Source organism: Canis lupus, chromosome 12 (genome assembly GCF_011100685.1).
Source record: "Canis lupus familiaris isolate Mischka breed German Shepherd chromosome 12, alternate assembly UU_Cfam_GSD_1.0, whole genome shotgun sequence".
Classification (NCBI taxonomy): Eukaryota; Metazoa; Chordata; class Mammalia; order Carnivora; family Canidae; genus Canis; species Canis lupus.
Window position 1 is genome coordinate 22,038,530 of NC_049233.1, and position 21,120 is coordinate 22,059,649.

Consider the following 21,120-nt stretch of genomic DNA (forward strand, 5'->3'; position numbering starts at 1 on the left):
GAGCTTTCAAAGTTATAATTATGTCATATAAATAAAAAATCTTTACTAAAATGGTTGTTACCTTCCTTAGAAATTTCACATGAACTTTGGAAGTTCACCAATGTCAATTAGATAAAGAATGACTGTGTGTTCATTTACATTGCTCATGATTTCATAAAAATTCATATTTCTGATTATTGGTTGTTCAGTGACCTGATGCTCAAGCAAGTCACAGTTGTCCTCATTTTTCTTTTTCAACTAAACACAGTCAATTTTTGTATTCATCCAAATAGAGTTGTACTGTCATTTGGCTATCCATTATCACATAAGGCTAAGAGAAATGCTAGTAACTACAGACACTATGCCATGATGATTCATAAAGGTTTATTCTCAAAATTTCTATTACAAGAACACCTTCAAATTTTGTCAGGTGACCTCCCAAACCCCTTCATGAAATTGCTGCATTTCCTACACTCATGCTTTGTACTATTGTATTGGCTTTCCCTTTCATTTTTAAGAGACGTTATCATCCCATAATAGATATCTTGTATAAAGAGTCTTCTATCTCTCCAGTATCACAGACCTCTAACTCATAGAGCTGCAGTTTGACCACCAAATGTGTGGCGTCTTAGGCACACATACTTCCCAGGAAAAATGTTAACTGTATTCAAGTCCTCGTACAAATGCTCAAGGCTGAGCACTGCTCCTGGGTGTCGGGAGTGCAGCCACTTCTCTCTGTAATGAAGGCTTTGGGTCCTGGCTGCCTTGGAAGCTCCCAGTGTCTCAGGAGCAAGCAGGGTTGTTGTTTGCCTTTGGATGAGTTGTGAATCCACAGGTTTTCCATGAAGCATTTACTGTACTTTGCTCTCAAGAGATGTAATCCCCCGAGTTATTATATCAATTCAAATTGCAGTAGCAGGGCCTGCTAAATTATAACCAGTATCAGAAAAGATCATAATAGCTGCCACATATTGAGGAGCTGTGTGTTAAGCACTCTTATAAGCACTTTCATACATTATCTCATCTAATTCTCACAGCAGCTTGATGTAGTGGGTACTATAATTATCCACATTTTAAAGACAAGAAAATTGAGATTGAGAGAGGCTAAGTCACACTGAGATTGGGAAAAGTGAAAAGCCACTGTAGAATTACTTAAATTGCAGAGCTAGGACATCTTAAAACATCTGACCCCCAAAATAGTCCCTAGAATTCCAGTAAAATCAGTTAGCTTTGGCCAATGCAGGTTCAAAATAGCAAAAAGTAGAGCTAACTTAATGAAATGATCAGCTTAGATATACTTTTGGATCTTTCCTAGAACCAGTAAGATATAAAATCTTTATAGATGTGGCTCAGATTCATGGTTTTTAGTGACCTAATTATGTGATCAATTGGAAGAGTTATTTTTTTTCTGGCTGCTTTCTTTTTCATTTTTATTTCCATCTAGGGGAAAAAAAAGAGGCAGAATTATTTAAGAAAAGAATAAATCCACTCCTTTTATAAGGATTGCTCTTTCCCTTGCTTTTATTAAGGGGCCCAGTCAGTCAAATGCTCATTTGGGTGTCTACATACATTTTCTGTGGATTATTTCTAACCTTCCTTTTTAAGCTTTATTTTTTTTGCAGCTTGGGATATTTTATATTCTGGAGAATACGAGGTGCATTTCTTTTTCAAGTTGTCACTTACCATAGTATAGAAAAGGAAGTCGAATCTTAATTCATCATTGATTGGCTGCTAGGGATTTGTCTGCATGAAAAGTTGTTGTGGTGATATTCAAATGAAAAATACTAATGATTAATACTTTGGGAGAATTAAAATTGATGAGTGCTATGAATTAGTGTAATATAGTTGCCAGCTTATTCCCAGAAAGCAATAAGGAAAATTTGGCTCGTCTGTAAGAGTTCCATTACCCACTTATAATCTAAGGCAAGGAAATAGCTACTTATTTGTAGGGCATAGTAGCTTGAGGACTGAGGACCTTTCAAAAAGTTTTTAAGTGTTAGAGTTGTCCTAATATCTGGAGATATGAGAAAATCAGAAATATAACAAGTTCACTTCCAGGAAATGAACCAAGTTGAACTGGTTTCTACAGAAAGAGGTAAAAAAATATGTTAATTCTTAGCCTGGTGACTATGTGGAAACTACCTCAGTATACTAACTTGCCTCAGAGTACAGTGAAAATGAGTTATTTTCTTTGTAGATATGCTTCTGGATAACTCTTTTCTGCCTGCTTTTTCCCAACGATCTTTTTTTTTTTTTTTTAATACCATTTTCAACATAAGATGGTCTATGTGTAAGAGCAAGGGTAGGCAGCTGCCAACAGTGGTGATGATTTTGCTGAGGAACTCCACTGCATCCTCACACCCAAAACGTCTTCCTATCCTTGACCATATTAACTGGATGAGAACTGGGGTTCATATAATTCTTTATCCAGAGGAGGATGAGCCATGAGCCATTTCTTGTTTCTGGGAAAGCTTTTCACGTCCCTGGCTTGTTTTCTTAGTTTCATTCCTTGGTTTAAGTCACTATTTTCATGATGTATCTGCTGGACATGAGTTAGAGAAATACCAGTAGGCATTGTGCAAAGAGTTGGATGATCATATAGATATGAAAGATTTGTTTAATCTATATGAATTCATTCAGTTCAAATGAATATGTGTAGAGTGTGGTTAGTAACACTGATGAATAGAAAGATGCTGATAGCAGAGGATGGAAAAAATTTATCTTTAGGGTGTTGGGGACCCCTTCCTGGATGATAATCCTGAGTGAGGACAGACAAAAGAGAAATATAAACTTACTATTTTCTCTGGGTCCAAGCAGAGTGCTTGAGAGGAAGTGAAAAAAGAGAGAAGGCTGAGACCAGGTAACTCTTTGCTGTATATGAAGACTCACTTCACCCACATTGGAATTAATTGTATCTGGTGTCAGGGAAATACAAGCTGGCTGGTAAATGTATGCCTATTTTTTTTTTCTTGAAAGTTTTCTTGTTTGTTTCACATTTTTGTTTAAATTCTAGTTAGTTAACATATAGTGTAATAGTGGTTTCAAGGGTAAAATTTAGTGATTCAACACTTACATATAACGCTCAGTGCTCATCAGAACAAGTGCTCTCCTTAATGCCTATCACCCATTTAGCCCATCCCCTGCCCATCTCCCCTCCATCAACCTGCAGTTTGTTCTCTATAAGTAAGAGTCTCTTATGGTTTGCCTCCTTCTTGTTCTCTGTCCCCTTCCCCCATTTGAAGGTGTTCTTAGTTTGAGATTATTCAAAGCAATGTCTTGATTGGACAGTTCTGTTCTAAATGGTTCTACACTAAAAGTGTTAGGAACTATTGAATGAATTAACCATTCTCTGGCACTCCATTGAAACTTTGTATGTTGTATGGATAGATTTACAATGAGACTGATTAGGAGCTGGCCATCAGAAGAACTGCAGCTCCCCACAAGAAATTCAAACTCTGCCATTGAACTTTTTGTCACCTTAAAGTGCAAAGTAGGTTATGCCATGCTTTGACCATTATTTCAATATTTCTCAACGTTCGTCCCATGGACCACCAATCTTTCAAGATTAGGAATGAAGGTGTCCCATCTGTGGTCAAATAAATTTGTGAAATGGTGCTTTTTATCTTCCTACTGAAAATTCACACTAGAGTAGAAGTGTATTTAGGGACAAATCAAGAACTTTCTCAGTGTCTCAGAAAGAAAACAAGGGAGACAACCAATTATTGTGACAGTATGCAAAACTAGCATTGACTGAGGTCCTATTGAGCCAGCAGAAACATCACAGTTGACGTCTGTTAATAGGCATGTGTCAGCCACTGTGTTTATTCATGAGGGCACCATTCCATACACCATAATGAACATGAGCTCTGGACCCAGTGCTCTGGACTCAGTCTGGCTCTTTCACTTATTGCCTTCATTTCCTCCTCTGTGAAATGGTGTAGGGTTGTAAGAAGTCCATGAAATGCTAAAAGAGAAGTGCTTATTATATACTAAATTAAACATATCCAGGATCCCTGGGTGGCGCAGTGGTTTGGCTCCTGCTTTCGCCCAGGGCGCGATCCTGGAGACCCGGGATCGAATCCCATGACGGGCTCCTGGTGCATGGAGCCTGCTTCTCCCTCTGCCTATGTCTCTGCCTCTCTCTCTCTGTGTGACTATCATAAATAAATAAAAAAATTTTTAAAAAATTAAATATATCCAAAACAGAAATGCTGTTATATACCATATAAAACTGTTTTTTCTCTCTTGGATTAACTTTGGGAGAATAGTAGGGTCAGTTCCCTGCTATTTCTTACTACTAATTTAGATTATCAAAAGCTTCAATACTTGGAGATTTTTATCTCCTAAAGAAAGGTATAGCTCTGGATATATTGGCCCTGATGGTATTTACATATTTCTGGTGAACCTGAAAGTTCTACTATGCTTCTAAATCAAATTAAATCATATCAAATAAAATCTAATCAAATCAGCATCTTTGTACCTGATTTTTTTTTCAGACATAATATTCAAGTGCTTTTGAATTTGGGAAATAACTTTAAAAAGATTCACTATATTATATCCTATTATAAATATTGCAGATATTTTGAATGAAAAATGCTATTTTCAAACATAAATGGGGAAATTAAGAGTTTGCTTCTATACTTGACTCAGTTAAAAAAATTAAATAGCTGTGTTGTTGTTGATTCCCCAGGGAGAACAAAGATGTGAACAAAGTTGTTACAGATGTTTTAAAATTTTTCTGTCCACCTTATAGCTTACTAGTGTAACATCTTTTCTCAGTCACCCAGTATAAATGATTTTGTTGTGTTTTAGTTGGTATTACTAACACAGGAAAAAAAATGTTTTTATGGTTTGCTGGAAGTTGAAGTAAAATATTTGTGTATTATATAATAACTTTTTAAAAAAGATTTTATTTATTTATTCATGAGAGACACACAGAGAGAGAGAGAGAGAGAAAGAGAGAGAGGCAGAGACACAGGCAGAGGGAGAAGCAGCCTCCGTGCAGGGAGCCTGATGTGGGACTCGATTCTGGGACTCCAGGATCACGCCCTGGGCTGAAAGCAGGCGCTAAACCACTGAGCTCAACGTTATGATCCCCTATATGATAACTTTTAAAAATTAATTATATCTGGTGCCAGGGCAATAAAAGCTGGCTGGTAGATGCATGCCTATTTTTTTTTCTTGAAAGTTTTCGTTTGTTTCACATTTTTGTTTAAATTCCAGTTAGTTAACATATAGTGTAATAGTGGTTTCAAGGGTAAAGTTTAGTGATTCAGCACTTACATATAACACTCAGTGCTCATCAGAACAAGTGCCCTCCTTAATGCCTATCACCCATTTAGCCCATCCCCTGCCCATCTCCCCTCCATCAACCTGCAGTTTGTTCTCTATAAGAGTCTCTTATGTTTTGCCTCCTTGTTCCCTGTCGCCTTCCCCATTTGAAGGTGTTCTTAGTCTGAGATTATTCAAAGCAATGTCTTGATTGGACAGTTCTGTTCTAAATGGTCCTATATGATAACTTTTAAATCCACCAATCATTGAGATGAGAAATAAAAATTTATTTAATTGTCTAGATACTTGATCATTGGCTAGATAATACTCAGTATCGACTGACTGGAATTTTCTTTTAAAAATATTTATTTATTTATTTATTTATTTATTTATTTGAGAGAGAGAGAGAGAGAATGCACACAAGTAGAAGAGAAGGAGCAGAGAGAGAGGGAGAAGCAGGCTCCCTGCTGAGAAGGGAACCCCATGAAGGACTCCATTCCAAGACCCTGGGATCATGACCTGTGCTGAAGGTGAACACTTAATGGATTGAGCCACCCACACATCCCTGGATTTATTTTTATTGTCATCAGTTATAACAGGAGGAATTTGTGTTTTCCTTTTTGAGGTATATTTCAGTGATAGCAAATACTGAAGGATAAGACATATCTTTGGAAAAAAATCAAAGGGAATCTTACCAATATACTTTGTAACCTACCATAGGCTATTGACATTTTTTATTTGAGGGGCACCTGGCTAGCTCAATGGGTTAAGCATCTGCTTCCAGCTCAGGTCATGATCCCAGGGTCCTGGGATGTAGCACTGCATCAGGCTCCCTGCTTAGCGGGGAGTCTGTTTCTCTTTCTTTCTCTTTCCCCTGCCCCTCCTCGCTGCTTGTTCTCTCTTTCAATAAATAAATAAATAAATAAATAAATAAATAAATAAATAAATAAAATCTTAAAAAAGAAGAAATTTTTTATTTGATTAAAAATAATCTACTTGATTCCAAATATGTTTCTCATCTGTATAAACAGAAGCCTATGTAGAAAATGAAACACTAACTAGAAAAGTGAATAACAGTTATATGGTTTGGTTCCTTATATAAAGTGAAAGAAAAATGACCATTTTCCCCATAAAAATGATGTTTAGCTCCCCACATACATGAATATAGGCAATGGTATCAAGCTTGAATAATAACTTTAGGTGATCCCTGCGTGGCTCAGTGGTTTAGCGCCTGCTTTCTGCCCAGGGCGTGATCCTGGAGTCCTGGGATCGAGTCCCACATCGGGCTCCGTGAATGGGGCCTGCTTCTCCCTCTGCCTGTGTCTCTGCCTCTCTCTCTCTCTCTCTCTCTCTCTGTGTCTCTCATGAATAAATAAATAAAATCTTAAAAAAAAACAACTTTATAAAATGCAGGTGCCTGTGATGCTGCAGAAGAGGGGTACAGCCAGATGTTCATGGTGGAGACTGTTTAAGCATATATTTTCCTCAGTTCATCTCAGAATCTTCTCATCTATGTAGGTAAAGAGCTAGGGACAGATTAAGATGCCAGTTTTTGCCATCTCTAAATTAAGAGCTTTAAATTCATAGAGCATTAAAGCATGTGCTTATGCCTCCTTTCCCTTCTTCCCAGGATGGAACTTCACATCCTTCAAGAAACTTTAGAAAATATACACCCGGCCTTACTCCTTATTCAGCTGAACTTGTGGCAGAATGAGCTCATGGCGGTGTCTTATCTCAAGTCAGTTCTTGAGTGTTTAGTTCTCAGTTTTATTTTTCTGTACTAGTTGCAATCTAGTGCATAACACTGTGATATAATTGAACATGACTTGAACAACACCATGGGGCTGAATTAATCACTGCAAGGCAAATCTCCAAAAAGAAATGTAAAATTTTATTTTTTCCCTTTCTATGAATAAATTCTTGGGCCTGTTAAAAAGTAGATTCCTGAGGTGATTTGGTGTGTTGATGGAACAAGCACCTGTTCTCTGGATTATTCTCAAACCTGGGTTTTCTAATCCATACTATGGTTCTTCCCAGAGGCTGTTCTACTAAACACTAGTCCTTTGATCTGCTTCACAACCAAAATGATGTGAAATGAAATGAAATAAGCTAAAATAAGATACTTTTCATTGGGTCATGAACATATAAAACCATGAATATTATTCCCACTTCCTAGAGTCTTAGAACACTTAAGTAGCTTGTAAAAAATACTGCAGTGAGGATGAATAGATTTTCAAAACCAGTGTTTCTCAGAACTGTTAGACTAATCAATTCCTTGTTTTGTAATTATCTATTATAATTCCTCAGAACTAGTATTCTAAGAAACTCATTTGAGGAAATATCATAGCTCATCAATTTCTAGATGCTTATTTTATTCACTTTTTTTATACCTCTAAAATTGGGGTGCTTCTTATATTTGATTATGTCCTGGTTCAGTGAAATATGGCACCGTCATAGCAACTTTCATGCAGTTATATGTACTCTTTTAGTTATGATTGGGCTCATCTGAGAGAGCTAAACATTCAAAATGAGTGGCTTCAATAACATAGGAATTGATCTACCACCAACAAATCTGGAGATGGGTTGTCTTCCATTAGAAGTATCCAACTCCATGGAATTGGATACTCAGGCTCTTTCTTCCTTGTTCTGTTTTCTAGAGTCTTTCTATCCAAGGTCATAAAGTGATTCAAGAGAGCTATTCCATGTCTGTCTATACCCTAATTTCTGGTAGCAGGAAAAAAAATTTAAAAATCAATAAAAAAGAATAAAAGTAAAGTACTATTCGTCTCTTTAAAAAAAAAGTCTCAGAAACTGCCAATGGTACTTTTGCTTGTATCTCATAGACCAGTGCTTAGTAAGGTGGTCACACATAGTACCCAAGGGGGAGTATGGAATGCAGTCACTTTTCTGAGTTATAAATGACGAGCTAAAATTGCTACTTATGTGAATAAAGGGAAATTCTATGAAAAAGGGAAGGATTGGAGAAGAATTAGTACTACCTGCCATAGTGTGATCATGAAATATTGATATTTATAGAAGTGGATCATTAAAAAAATTACCCTAGAAGTAGAAACTAGAGAAATATCCTGGAAGCTAACCCTTCCAGAGGTGGAAGCATGAAGACAAATATTGTTGAAGATGAAAAATTCATTTTGCCATTAGCATCTAGAAAATTAGCCCTATCCTCTCTAATATCAAATAGTTTAGAAGACATTGTTTGGTATTCATGCCTGGGAATTGTAAAGGGCAGAACAGAATGATATTCTCTGTTGCCTTCTTTTGATTCTCAGGTCACTCTGATTATCCAAATTTAAGTTGGAGGCAAGTGCAATCAGAGATAGAAGTGGTCACTCACATAGTAGATATTGTGGAGATATGGGCTCATAGTAAGAATGTTCAGAATGTCCAGAATTCGACTGGAGTGTTCTCAAGCTGCTCTGTGATTATGTTTGCATTACTCCTTCAGAGATTTTGATTCGATTAAATGTAGGAAGTACTGTAAAAAATTCTCCAGTATTCACTGTTGCCTTTAATTTTTATATTTGTTCGCAATATTTTTAATCTCTAATTTTAAATAGAAATATAAAATAGAGGAGACTGTTAAAATTTAATCTCAAATTTGACTAATGTTAATTTGGGAATGCTAGATTATGACGGAAACTTTTTCCGTCATAAACATTCTAAACATTAGAATTAAAAGAATTAAAAATGCCCATATGCCACAGTGTAAATCTTTTTAAAAATAAATTTCTATTTTATTTAAGTCACTGTCACTTTGAAATTTCTGTCACTCTCATATACTTTTGCTTTATTAAGCTATCTTTTGACACACACACACACACACACACACACAGTGTTTGTTGAAGCCAGACGTCTGTTACCTATTCCTAAAAGCTATTATTCTGTGATATTTACCTTTATTTGTAACCCCATAAAACACTCTTACTTTAGAGAGGCATGCAATAATTAAGGAATAATGGGATATAAAATTTTCTCTTTGCTTATTACATCAGATTATCTGATATCATAAGGCAAATAAAATTGCAAGATAGTGTGTGCCTGTTGATCTTCAAATCCTATGAGCTTATTTTTAGGAAAAGCAATATTAAATAAGTGATAAAAATTCTGAAAGATCCAATAGGTGAGCTTTATGAATTGGATCTGGCTTAGTGGGTTGGTAAATATGTTTTCAATAAAAATGTCATTTTGCTTGTTATTTCTATATTGCCTTATCTTATTGAGAAAGATTAACCATTTGTATTTTTTTAAGCAATAAATCAGAAAAGCAACAAAAGCAGACTGGTATTTATAATCCAACTCAATGTGTTTAGGGGGAAGAAACTTTTTTTTTAAGAATTTAAATCTACCAGTTTGATCTATATTTCCTCATTATCATGAGACATTTATTGCATACTTCCTATGTGCAAACCATTCTGATTGGCTTTGGCATATGGAAGTCAAATTCTAAATAACTCAACCAGGCTGAAATGTGTGTGAAGTAATAGTTGTATTTTTATTACCTCAACAGAGCAGAAGGAAAATACCCTAGCTATTTTATTAAATTATAAAGTATTAAATAACAACCTACACTGTACCTGTTTTTCTGGAAACTTGAGACAACTTAGTACTATCAATTTTTAAAAGCATACTGATATGCCAATAATAATAAAATTGAAGATATTAATAACTAATAAGATGGGGATCCCTGGGTGGCGCAGCGGTTTGGCGCCTGCCTTTGGCCCAGGGCGCGATCCTGGAGACCTGGGATCGAATCCCAGGTCGGGCTCCCGGTGCATGGAGCCTGCTTCTCCCTCTGCCTGTGTCTCTGCCTCTCTCTCTCTCTTTCTGTGAGACTATCATAAATAAATAAAAATTTATAAAAAAAGTTACTAATAAGATGGGTATATACCTATCAAATTTAGAAAGACTCCCTTGGAGAGTGAATCTATCTCTCTGGAACTATCTATTCAGAGCAGTAAATTTATCCTGCTCAAACTCTAGGTTTCTGCAGTCTGCTCAGTCTAATGGCATAAGGATCTAACTTGGATTTCCATGATACTGCTCTTTAAAAAAAAAAAAAAAACAAAAGACTTTATTTATTTATTCATGAGAGACACAGAGGAGAGAGAGGCACAGACACAGGTAGAGGGAGAAGCAGGCTCCATGCAGGGAGCCAACGTGGGACTCGATCTCAGATCTCCAGGATCACACCCTGGGCTGAAGGCAGCGCTAAACCGCTGAGCTACCCAGGCTGCCCCATGATACTGCTCTTAAAGATATAATGTAGGCCCTCTACTGTGATCCGCTTGACATTTTTCTATTCTTTTCTTCCATCATCTGAATAGGAGTGTTTTTAGTAATGGAACTCAGGATTTAATAACTTTCTTATCAGATGGTAATAGTTTCTTTAAATCAAAACTGAACTCTCATTAAAATTCAAATTTATAGATATTTTCGATGGATACCTTTTCAAGCTGACATGTAAATTCCGAATCTTCCTTTAGTCTTTGAAGCAATTGTATACTTGTCAGAAGTAATTTTGCTTGCAAGACATTATCAGATCAGTAGCCTGACTTGTTTAATGCAGTGCACAATCATAAAACTTTTAAGTAGGTAAAATTTTAGCTTTTATAGACATTTTGCTTCTGTTGCAAAATATTAACATATTTCTGATAAAGTAAGTAAATGATAAATGGAACTTAGTGTTAAAAGTTCTAAAACCTGGATCTGATTTCAGAGGTATTTCTTATTTAACCTTAGCTTGTCATTTAACTTTTAGAAGTTTGTAGCCTCATTCATAAAATACAGTGAATAATTTTTTGCCATGATTATAAAACATAGAACTATTGAGAAGTTAAAATAAAATATTGAGTATTAGAACCCTTTGAAAATTCTAAAGCACTCTTAGAAATGATGTGTGTGAATGTGTGTGTATGCTTAAGTAATAAAAATATAAACAAATTCTTATTTAGTTCGAGTCCTTATTATTTATGGAAGTAAAAATTGTCACTTTTTAGAAAAGTTTGGGGACAAAACCAGGGTATTTGTTTGAGATTTTCTTTGAGTGACTTGAATGGAGCATAACTTTTAATTTACATTCTTGGAAAGACAACAGCTGAAACTGTGTCAGAACCTGGATGGGGGCTCTGAAGATATAATGGTATTGTATATTAGGACTTCCACATTTTCTGAAGCCCTTTTTAATCTTCAAGGATTTTCTGAATATCAACCAATTCATCCCAGTTTGGTTTCCCAATGGCTGGTGTAAAATTGGTGCTCCTTGGACCTTCTAGTGTAGTAATGCATAGTTGCCACAGATGCATTATTTCAAAATTAATTTCAGACAGAATCACACTCTCTAATATAAGAAGGGACATAAACATAAATGTTATTTATGAGGTCAAGTTTAAATAACACCATGTAGTCTTTCATATGGGTGACCCAAACTCTGATTCAAGGTGATAGAAACTATTGCACTATATGGTAACCCAGAAAAAATTCTGCATCTTGTTCTTCTGATTTTGCTGTATGTTAAGATTCCCTGCATTAAATTATTTTTAAATATATATGAAATTGAAATTCTACACTACTAATACTTCCAGGGATGTCATTCAGAAAACATGAGTGTACAAAATAAAAAAAATAATGATAAGTGTTATAAAAGGTCACGGCATTTTCTTATAATGGTTATTGGAATACATTTGAAGAAATCTGACATGTCTGCCTCTCTTCTATAGGCTTCTTTACCTGCAACAACTGATCTTCCAGAGTTTTTTATTGCTTCTTATAAATGGCCTGGATGGACTCATGGCCCATTGGATCAAAAAAATTGTGCTGCATCATGGGCATTTTCTACTGCAAGTAATAAAAGTCATTTTAATTACTTCCTTATAATTCTCCTTTTAACTCAAGATTTTTGTACAGTAATTAAAAGGTTTTAAAGTTTAGAATATTTAAATGTTAATGTTTAATCAATTAAAATAAAATCATATTCAGACCAGAGAAAGCAGCCTGACCATTATATAAAAAACCATTTTTACTCTGAAAATTGGTTTTGATTTCTAGGGTGTAATTTTAAATGGAGAATAAATCAAAAGAGCAACAAATTTCCCAAAATTTGTTTGTCCTTTGAGAGTTAAGGTCAGATGATAAGAAGAATATAAGATACCTTTTAATCATAATATTATCAGTAATATTAATATGAACTTACACATAACTATATAATTCTTATATTCTTTTCTCTATAAATTTGCAAAAATATGCCTCATTATTAAACTACTCTGATGTAAAGAAACACTTCAGAACAAGATAATAATGGAATTCAATGGGTTTTATCATTTCAGTTAAAAACAAATTTATAGCCTTGACTCTAAAGTGATGAGTAGCTTCCAAATTAGTACTGCTGTTACTTCAAAAGTGTAAGGAATACTACGTTTATAGTTACTTTCATATAAGTTCACAAGTCCAATAAATCAATACTCAGGTTAATCTTAAGATTTGGTCTCTATGTTATCCTCAAAGGAGTATTAACCATACTCCAGCAAATAACCCTAACATGATGTTGATTGGCTACAATCAAAGGCCTTCATAAAACTATGTTCTAGGCTTTGAAGGTAATTCCATGAGTGCTCAGAAATAGTCTTAGCACAGAAAGCATAATAAAATAGGGACTTTGGTTCTTAGAGAAACCAGCTCTGAAGGGTGATATTATTTTGGACAGAAAAGTACTGATATATTTTCCAAATATCATTGCTCGTAGTATCAGCTAGTTCTAGAAATGATGCCTTTGGCCAATTTTGCCACTGGAGTAGCTTCATCTGTTAAGTTTATGCTACTTCCTATCCCTCTGAAATAAATGTTCTCTGGATATCTGGTATTTGTCCTCACATATTAGGGATCCAAATGGGGAACCTGTTTGAGCCTTGTTTCATATTGATGGAAAGATATTTAATCAGATAAATCATTTGTCATTTTATGTTCATGTAGTTAATGTGTTACACCTTTTAGATGGTATCATAAGAATTTTGCTTTCAGTTAAAGCTAGTATTTCTGAACATGTTTTAGGAAAGATGTTGCTGGTTAAATACTGAAGATTAACTTGTTAGCCTGGTTTAGATGGCATGTTTTGGTGTCCTCAGGACCCAGTCCCACAGATGGCCTCTGGATTTGTCCCCCTACCTAATTCACCAAAACATCAGAAAGAGGGTTTTCAACACTTTTGTGGTTTCAGATGAGATGGTTTTATATTGTGTGTATTCAGTATGACAAATTAGGCTCATGCTATTTTTTTCTGAGTGTGTTTAAACAAAAGAATAAACTAGGTTCTTTTAAGGATCTAGAAAATTGTGTTAGAAAGTAATAGTTAAAATAAGAAAAAATGTTTTTCAAAGAAGTCGAAAGCTATTAAATAAATAGGACATTTAAAAATATACATATATAAAACAATAGTTATGTGGCCAAATAAAATTCAAGCAAGATGTCAGAAGCTGAATAGGTAAAAGAGTTTGAAATGTCAGGAGTGATGCACGTCACAGAGTAAATGTATAAATAGAGTAAATAAGCAAGGAAAATGATAGAGTGTGTCTCAGAGGTAAAGGCCAATAAAAGTTTTCAAAAGAAGGGTGGAAAACAATCTGCTAAACTGCGTCATTCTTAAGTATTTCAAGTCAATTTGGGTTAAGCATTCACTGAGATTCAGAAATGTCTGTAGAAGAGCAACATATTGTGTCCTGTTGGAATTTAAAATATTTACCCTTGAGTTGGAATCTACAGATTCATGGGGCTGGGAGGGAAGTCACATTTTTCAAGCCTTTGGTTTTATAAAAGAGTCACAGATCGATGAACTGACTGACCCTAACTCAGAAATGGTCCCTGGGAAAAAAAAAAAGAAAAAAAGAAAAAAGAAATGGTCCCGGAAGCCAGGTTACTGATTCCTTGACTACTGTTGTCAAAGTATTTTTTTGAACAGGAGAATAGTTACACTCACATTTTCAAATTTACATTTGGTTCTGAACCCTTGTACTAGAAGTCAAAGCATCAAAAATTTTGTATTTTATGAAATAGGGAATTATTTTCTTGAGAATAGCGGAGGTGATAGGAGAATGTCATTTGCTCTTATGAAATATATCCCAGCACAGTAAGAGATGGGAAACAGGGAAGTAGGAGGTTATAGATTGAACAGATATTGAGCATTTAAAATGTGCCAAAATTGCACTGTAGAATTGTACATATCCTGTAGTTACAAAAAACTCTGTACATACAGAAATACATATGTAAATGAATTATTTAAAAATGAATTATTTTAGAATAATTCTAAATTAACACCTTGATAAGTTCTAGTATATAGACAATTTTAATGAGCAAAAACTACAACTTCTTTCGAGAAAATTGGATGGATAAAAGAAAGTGTATGACTTTGTTACCTTTAGAGGCATCCAGATGACTCAGTCGGTTAAGCATCTACCTTCAGCTCAGGTCATGATCCCAGGGTCCTGGGATGGAGCCCCTCATTGGGCTCCCTGCTCAGTGGGGAGTTTGCTTCTCCTCTCCCTCTGTCCTTTCTCCTGCTAATGCTCTCTCTCTCATAAATAAATAAATAAATAAATAAATAAATAAATAAATAAATAAATAAAATCTTTTAAAAAATCTTGTAAAAGTAACTATGTTTAAATATCAAGAACAAACTATACCAGCCATTGAACAACACAAAACAATATTTGTACCAAAATTTTCTCATGATATTATCATTTATGTTTATGATGGTAGCATAATCAAAAAGATAAATAGTTTTCTGCTACTGATAGATTGATTTCCCTTTTTTATTATTCTGTGAGGATAGCATTGTGATTCTTGTTCATCATTGTAATTTCTAGTGCTTAGTACAGTGCCTGTCACTTAGTAGGCAGTCAATAATATGTGTTAGGAAAAGGAATGAACTGATAAACCATGGAACTTTTTTAAAAGATTTTATTTATTTAATCATGAGAGACACACACACACACAGAGAGGCAGAGATCCAGGCAGAGGGAGAAGCAGGTTCCAAGCAGGAAGCCCGATGTGGGACGCGATCCCGGGGCTCTGGGATCATGCCTGGAGCCAAAGGCAGATGCTCAACTGCCGAGCCACTCAGGCATCCCAACAACCATGGAAATTGTATATTGTTATAAATTTATATCAAGTCTAAACAAGGTGAATTCCATGTCTATGTAGTAAGATTAGGATCATGATTTTCGAAAGTATTGTAAGGATAAAAGTGTGCTGTGTAGTTTTTAGATATAAGATTCATATTAGAATAGATTAGCTTTTGAATGGTTTTCTGAGTGGTCAACCTAAATACCAGTTTAAAAACCTAAGATTCAATTTATTCTAATATATCAGATTAACATGATGAATTTCCAGTTAGTATTTCTATGATAAGTTTTTCTAATTTCCTCCATTTAGTTGCATTCATTTCAAAAGTTATATATTTATCTGTGACTTCATGAGGTACAGGAGTTACAAATGTAAATGAGATATGATTTTTGCCCTCAAAGAATTTCATTTGACAGACTTCTTAATGAAAAATTCATAATTGTATAGAACATGAAAGGAACTATGGACTAGAAAAGTCTTTGAAGTTGATAAGACAATTGAGCAATACCAAAATTGGATAAAAATTATGAATGAAATTATGACCCAGTTGACTTTGCTGGAATATATAGATACATTAATGACATTGGTTTTAATTTTAAATTACATAAAGTTCTAAAGACTAGGATTCAAAAAAGAGCTATGTAAATTATTAAAAATGACATGTACCATTTGAATATTAATCAATATTCTATTTGAAACAGGTGTGGCAGCTGACCGAATAGCAATTCAGTCCAATGGTCGATACACAGCCAATCTGTCCCCTCAGAATTTGATCTCTTGCTGTGCCAAGAACCGACATGGATGCAATAGTGGAAGCATTGATAGGGCTTGGTGGTTCCTGAGAAAACGTGGGTAAATAGCTGCCCAACATACGTTTCTAGGATTCTTGAGTTCTGTTCGGGGTTAGAATAAAGAAAAAATAAATTGCAAGATTTTTACTAAAAAATGTACAAGCTACACCTAGATAAATGTGTATATTACATTTAAATATACACTATACTTGTTATCTACTAAGATTATAAACTATTGGAAGCAATTATTTGAAACATGTATACATTCCTCACTAAATTAATAGAAAGGCTTAAGTAAGCATTGTCTTGTTGCTCTGAGTCAAACGACTCTACTGAGTCCCAATGGGAATAGATAGGCTGATATCTCTGCTGAGCCTTTCAGTTACTCAGGTAGATGGATAATTCCAGGTAAAAATTAGATTAAGACTGAGATGAATAGGGATGCCTGGGTGGCTCAGCATTTGAGCACTTGCCTTTGGCTCAGGGCGTGATCCCGGAGTCCTGGGATCAAGTCCCACATGAGGCTCCTTGCATGGAGCCTGCTTCTCCTCCCTCTGCCTGTGTCTCTGTCTCTCTTTCTGTGTCTCTCATGAATGAATAAATAGAATCTAAAAAAAAAAAAAGACTGAGATGAATAAATAATTTATACTTGCCTCAGCTTATCAACATCATTAAGTGTCACCAACCCATTTGATGGGAAAAGGCAGGCTATATTTTCATACTCTCATGTAGTCTGATACCTACTGCATTCTCATATCTACTATAAGAGCTAATCTACTTAAAAGCTAGGTTATTTGGGTAAGGAAGTTGCAGCTGATTACCAGTAATATACATATATACTGCTCACCTATCCATTTATCATCCACTGAGTACTCTAGGTTTGCTAGAGAACAGTCAGGTGCTATGAGAGCATGGATGTTAGATATTGATGGGTGGCAATAAATTTATTTAAATAAATGTTCATACATTTTGCTTAATAATATGGTGCTTAGAATGAACAACTCAGGCTGATACCTCTCTGGTATAGTAGTGCTTGGTTGGCTTCTGTTTTGTACTATGACAAAAATTAATACTCTTTAAAGGCTTAGAAGTATAAATTAACACTGAGACTCAACTAAATCTTATTGGTTTGCTTAGGTAACCATAACAAAATACCATAGATGGAAAGCTTAAACACCAGGCCTTTATTTCACAGTTCTGGAGGCTGAGAAATCAAAGATCAAGATAGTAGCTGATTTAGTTCTGGTGAAAGCCCTTTTCTCACTTGTCTTCTTCTTGTGTCCTTACATGGCAGAGAGTACTAGTATCTCTTCCCCTTCTTATAAAGGCACTAATTCCAGGTGGGATGTCACCTGCATCACCTCATTTAAAGCTAATTATCTCTCAAACGCCCCCTTCTAATACCATCATGTTAAGGGGTAGGGCTTCAACATATGAATTTGGGGTGGCACAATTCAATATATAGCACTCATTATCCCAAAGTAATACGTTTAATGCAAGAATTTTTTGAAGTGTGTATAATCTTTAATGGCTTTGCTTTCATCATGTTTCTTGCTCAGATTCTCTTACTTGGTTGAACACTTGAATTTTTCTGAAGCAAGCCTATTGGATACTTCTATGGCTAATTCAAATTGAATATATATAAAATCAATTTTTATTGTTTATTTTCCTTATGATCTTCTATATTAAATAAATGATGTTAATTTTGGTACCAAATAATTTGTACTTGTCTATGTTCAGTTTCAAAATCAGAAACTGAAAATGATTCTGTTTGTTTTGTGCAATATATGTGTCTCATATCTTTCTACTCTATTAACTTTTAATATTATATTAGTGTATAGTATCTCTCCTGAAATATCATGAACTACAGAAACATAATAAGTGAAATCTTATGAGAAGGTACTTATAACTCAATAAAAATATAAAGGCAAAACAAAACAGCTTTAATTATAAAACTTACAGAATTATGCAAAATACCACATCTAATAATAAAATCCTCTCTTTCACATTAAATGTAGCTTTTCTATATTATAGTTATAAATGCAGAATGAAGTCCTTCCCCTATTAATATTACTACAGATTTTATTGACAGTCACTGTAGAAAATTAATCTTTAGGAAATTCTATACTGTAGATAAATTATTTATTAAAATGGATTGAAACAAGATTTTTTAAAATGATAATATAAATGAGGGGTCAGAGTAGAGTATAATATATTGAACTGGTGTGTTGGAATTAATCTGCATTTTGAAAGGTACACATGTAAAGAGTTGAGAAAATTTATAAATGTTTAATTCAGTAAAATGGCACATAGGATATATTATGGCATCTTCCTAAGTATTACCTTCTTTGCTTATTCCTCATAGACTGGTATCCCATGCATGCTATCCACTTTTCAAGGACCAAAATGCTACCAATTATGGCTGTGCTATGGCAAGTAGGTCTGATGGGAGGGGAAAACGGCATGCCACAAAGCCATGTCCCAACAACATTGAGAAATCGAACAGGATCTACCAATGTTCTCCTCCATACAGAGTCTCGTCCAATGTAAGTCTAAATGGCAAGTATTAACAATGGTTAACTTTCTCAAAAAGATATAGCTCTACTGTTCTTAAAACTATTCAAAAACTATTATATCCTAAAATAATTCTAGTTTCAGATATATTTTTTTCATAATCTTAAAGTGTCCATTAAAGACTCTCAATTTCTGATCTTTGTAATATTAGCAGAATGAATGATTTTATGGTACATATTTACATACTTGACAGATAAAAGCTAAATCAAACCTTTTTTCCCTGACTTTTTGGTGGTAGTAGCTCATTGTGTCAATCCTTTGTCTTACTCCACAAAATAATTGAAGTAAATATAGTCCTAATGGGAAAATGACTTCTTAGATTCTAGTTTTTCATTTTGAAAGCCTGGGCAAATTTTACTGCATCATATCAGTGTTACCCAGACCTCACTTTCAGAATATCTGAACCTTCAGTGACTTCTAGTTACTTATACGGTTTATATTATGGTTTAATATTCTTACCATGGCATATAGGTCTTGCTTGATTTGGTTCTGACCTACTACCTCTACAGACTCTTGTCCTGCCTGCATCTACCCCTCCACCTGCTCCTAATGCACTTGATAAATAGGACTACTGTCTGCTCCCTAGATACATCATGCTCTCAATGCTTCTCTACTTAGCCAGGTGATGATTCCTCTGACCCAAGTGCTTATCCCACCTATTTCCATCTGGCAAAATCCCATACATGGGTCACGGCCCCAATAAAAACTTTATCTTGTCTGTGAACTTTTCTTGACTCCTACATAGTATTAATTTTCCTTTTTTGTTCCATCCCTAGGAACTTTGTGCTTGTCTCTATAGTAGAACTTATTATATCATAATGCAATTAGTTGTGCTATCTACTCCACCAAAATGTAAATCCTTTGAGGACAGTTACAGGGTTAATATTTGTTTCTGTCCTAGTTTTTCGTATATACTCTGTGATCAATGCATATATATGAATGAATGAATAAGGGAATGATCTGCCTTTTTGCTGAGGGTTGTGTCACACAGTGGGCGACAACATAGAAATCCTTATATAGTATAGCTACACTGAGGAAGCTCACTAAACCATCATCTGGGGTTGTTCTTGGGATCAAAAGAATGGAAACGACACAAATCTCCACTGTTAAAACATGGTTTTAATTAATTATTTTTTCTTTGTGACCATAAAAAGTTATTACTTTATTTCCTCTTTATTCCAAAATTACCAGCAGTGGTAGAAGTCAATAAAACAAACGGGTGCATCCTGTCTCTAGTAACTTGATCAATGTGGTATTTCACATGTGAGTATTTCAAGGCATGATTAAAAGTAAATTATAAATGGTCATTCAAGGCACATTGGATTGTATAATTCTTAAATAGATTATATAGCACCTAACATTATACACCACACAATATTTTTAGTATGTTCTGATAACAATAATGATGTTCATTGATATTTTCCCTTCAAGGAAACTGAGATAATGAAAGAAATCATGCAAAACGGACCAGTTCAAGGTAAGCTTGGGTGAAATATAGTTGTGTTTTATTTCATTAATAAACAACATTACATTTTAATTCATGCAAGAGGAGCTTAAGAAAAACTTTAAGTGTTCATAAAGTTTCAACAGTTCTAAGATCAGTGTAATTATAGGATATGTGCTTACCTAGTAACTTCATTATCTGCCATTTTAAGTAGATAGACACATTCATAAATTGAATTCCTAAATATTAATGGCACATTTGATGAAGTCTGCTAAGTCCTTCTGAAAGTGATCATGGACCAAACAGACAGTCAAATATGACATGGTAAGTGGTGAAGCTCATTTATTTTTTCAGTTGTATTTAAGAATCATGCATAGTATTAGAAGTTTTCTCACTTTCATTTTAAAGAGAATAGGTAATGGATCAAAAAAAATCAAACTTTAGCTATAGAAAAAAATCTAAAAAAAAAAAAAAAAAGAAAGAAAAAATCTAAATATTTTCCTTTTTCCATAAACTCAAAATAAGTAAGTAAGCCAGGGTAATCCTTGTGTTTTATAAAATGCCTTCTATTTTGATCAACTTTGTAAATGTGTTGTGGATAGTAAATTAACAGTAAATAAGAAAATAATATACCAACTTGACATTGACTTTGATTTTTAAGATATCAGCTATGATATATAGGTCCTCTGTTTATCTATTGAATATTTCATTTTTCACCACTGCAATGGATGGAGAAAAATTCACAGAGTGTATTCCCTGTACTAAACACTGCCTTGAAGAACATGGAAAAACAAGCTCAGCAAGGTCTAAAATGGAAATTCAGGGTACAAACACTTGAAAGATCCAAAATCTGTGCAGTGAGATGAACCAAATAAATTTAAATTAACCAAAATTAAATTTAAAACATTTGATATATACCTAAGGAATTAT

General features: G+C 34.5%; 1 protein-coding gene across 2 annotated transcripts in view; it reads left to right on the top strand.

Annotated features, from left to right (window-relative positions):
* The window catches only part of TINAG (tubulointerstitial nephritis antigen), a 92,411-nt gene that overhangs the window by 14,459 nt on the left and 56,832 nt on the right, over positions 1-21,120 (top strand). For both annotated transcript variants that reach the window (XM_038554350.1, XM_038554351.1), the window contains exons 5-8: positions 11,988-12,111; positions 16,083-16,233; positions 18,538-18,718; positions 20,178-20,223. In XM_038554350.1, coding sequence (XP_038410278.1) covers positions 11,988-12,111; positions 16,083-16,233; positions 18,538-18,718; positions 20,178-20,223 — 502 coding nt within the window. The remainder of the gene's footprint in view (positions 1-11,987; positions 12,112-16,082; positions 16,234-18,537; positions 18,719-20,177; positions 20,224-21,120) is intronic.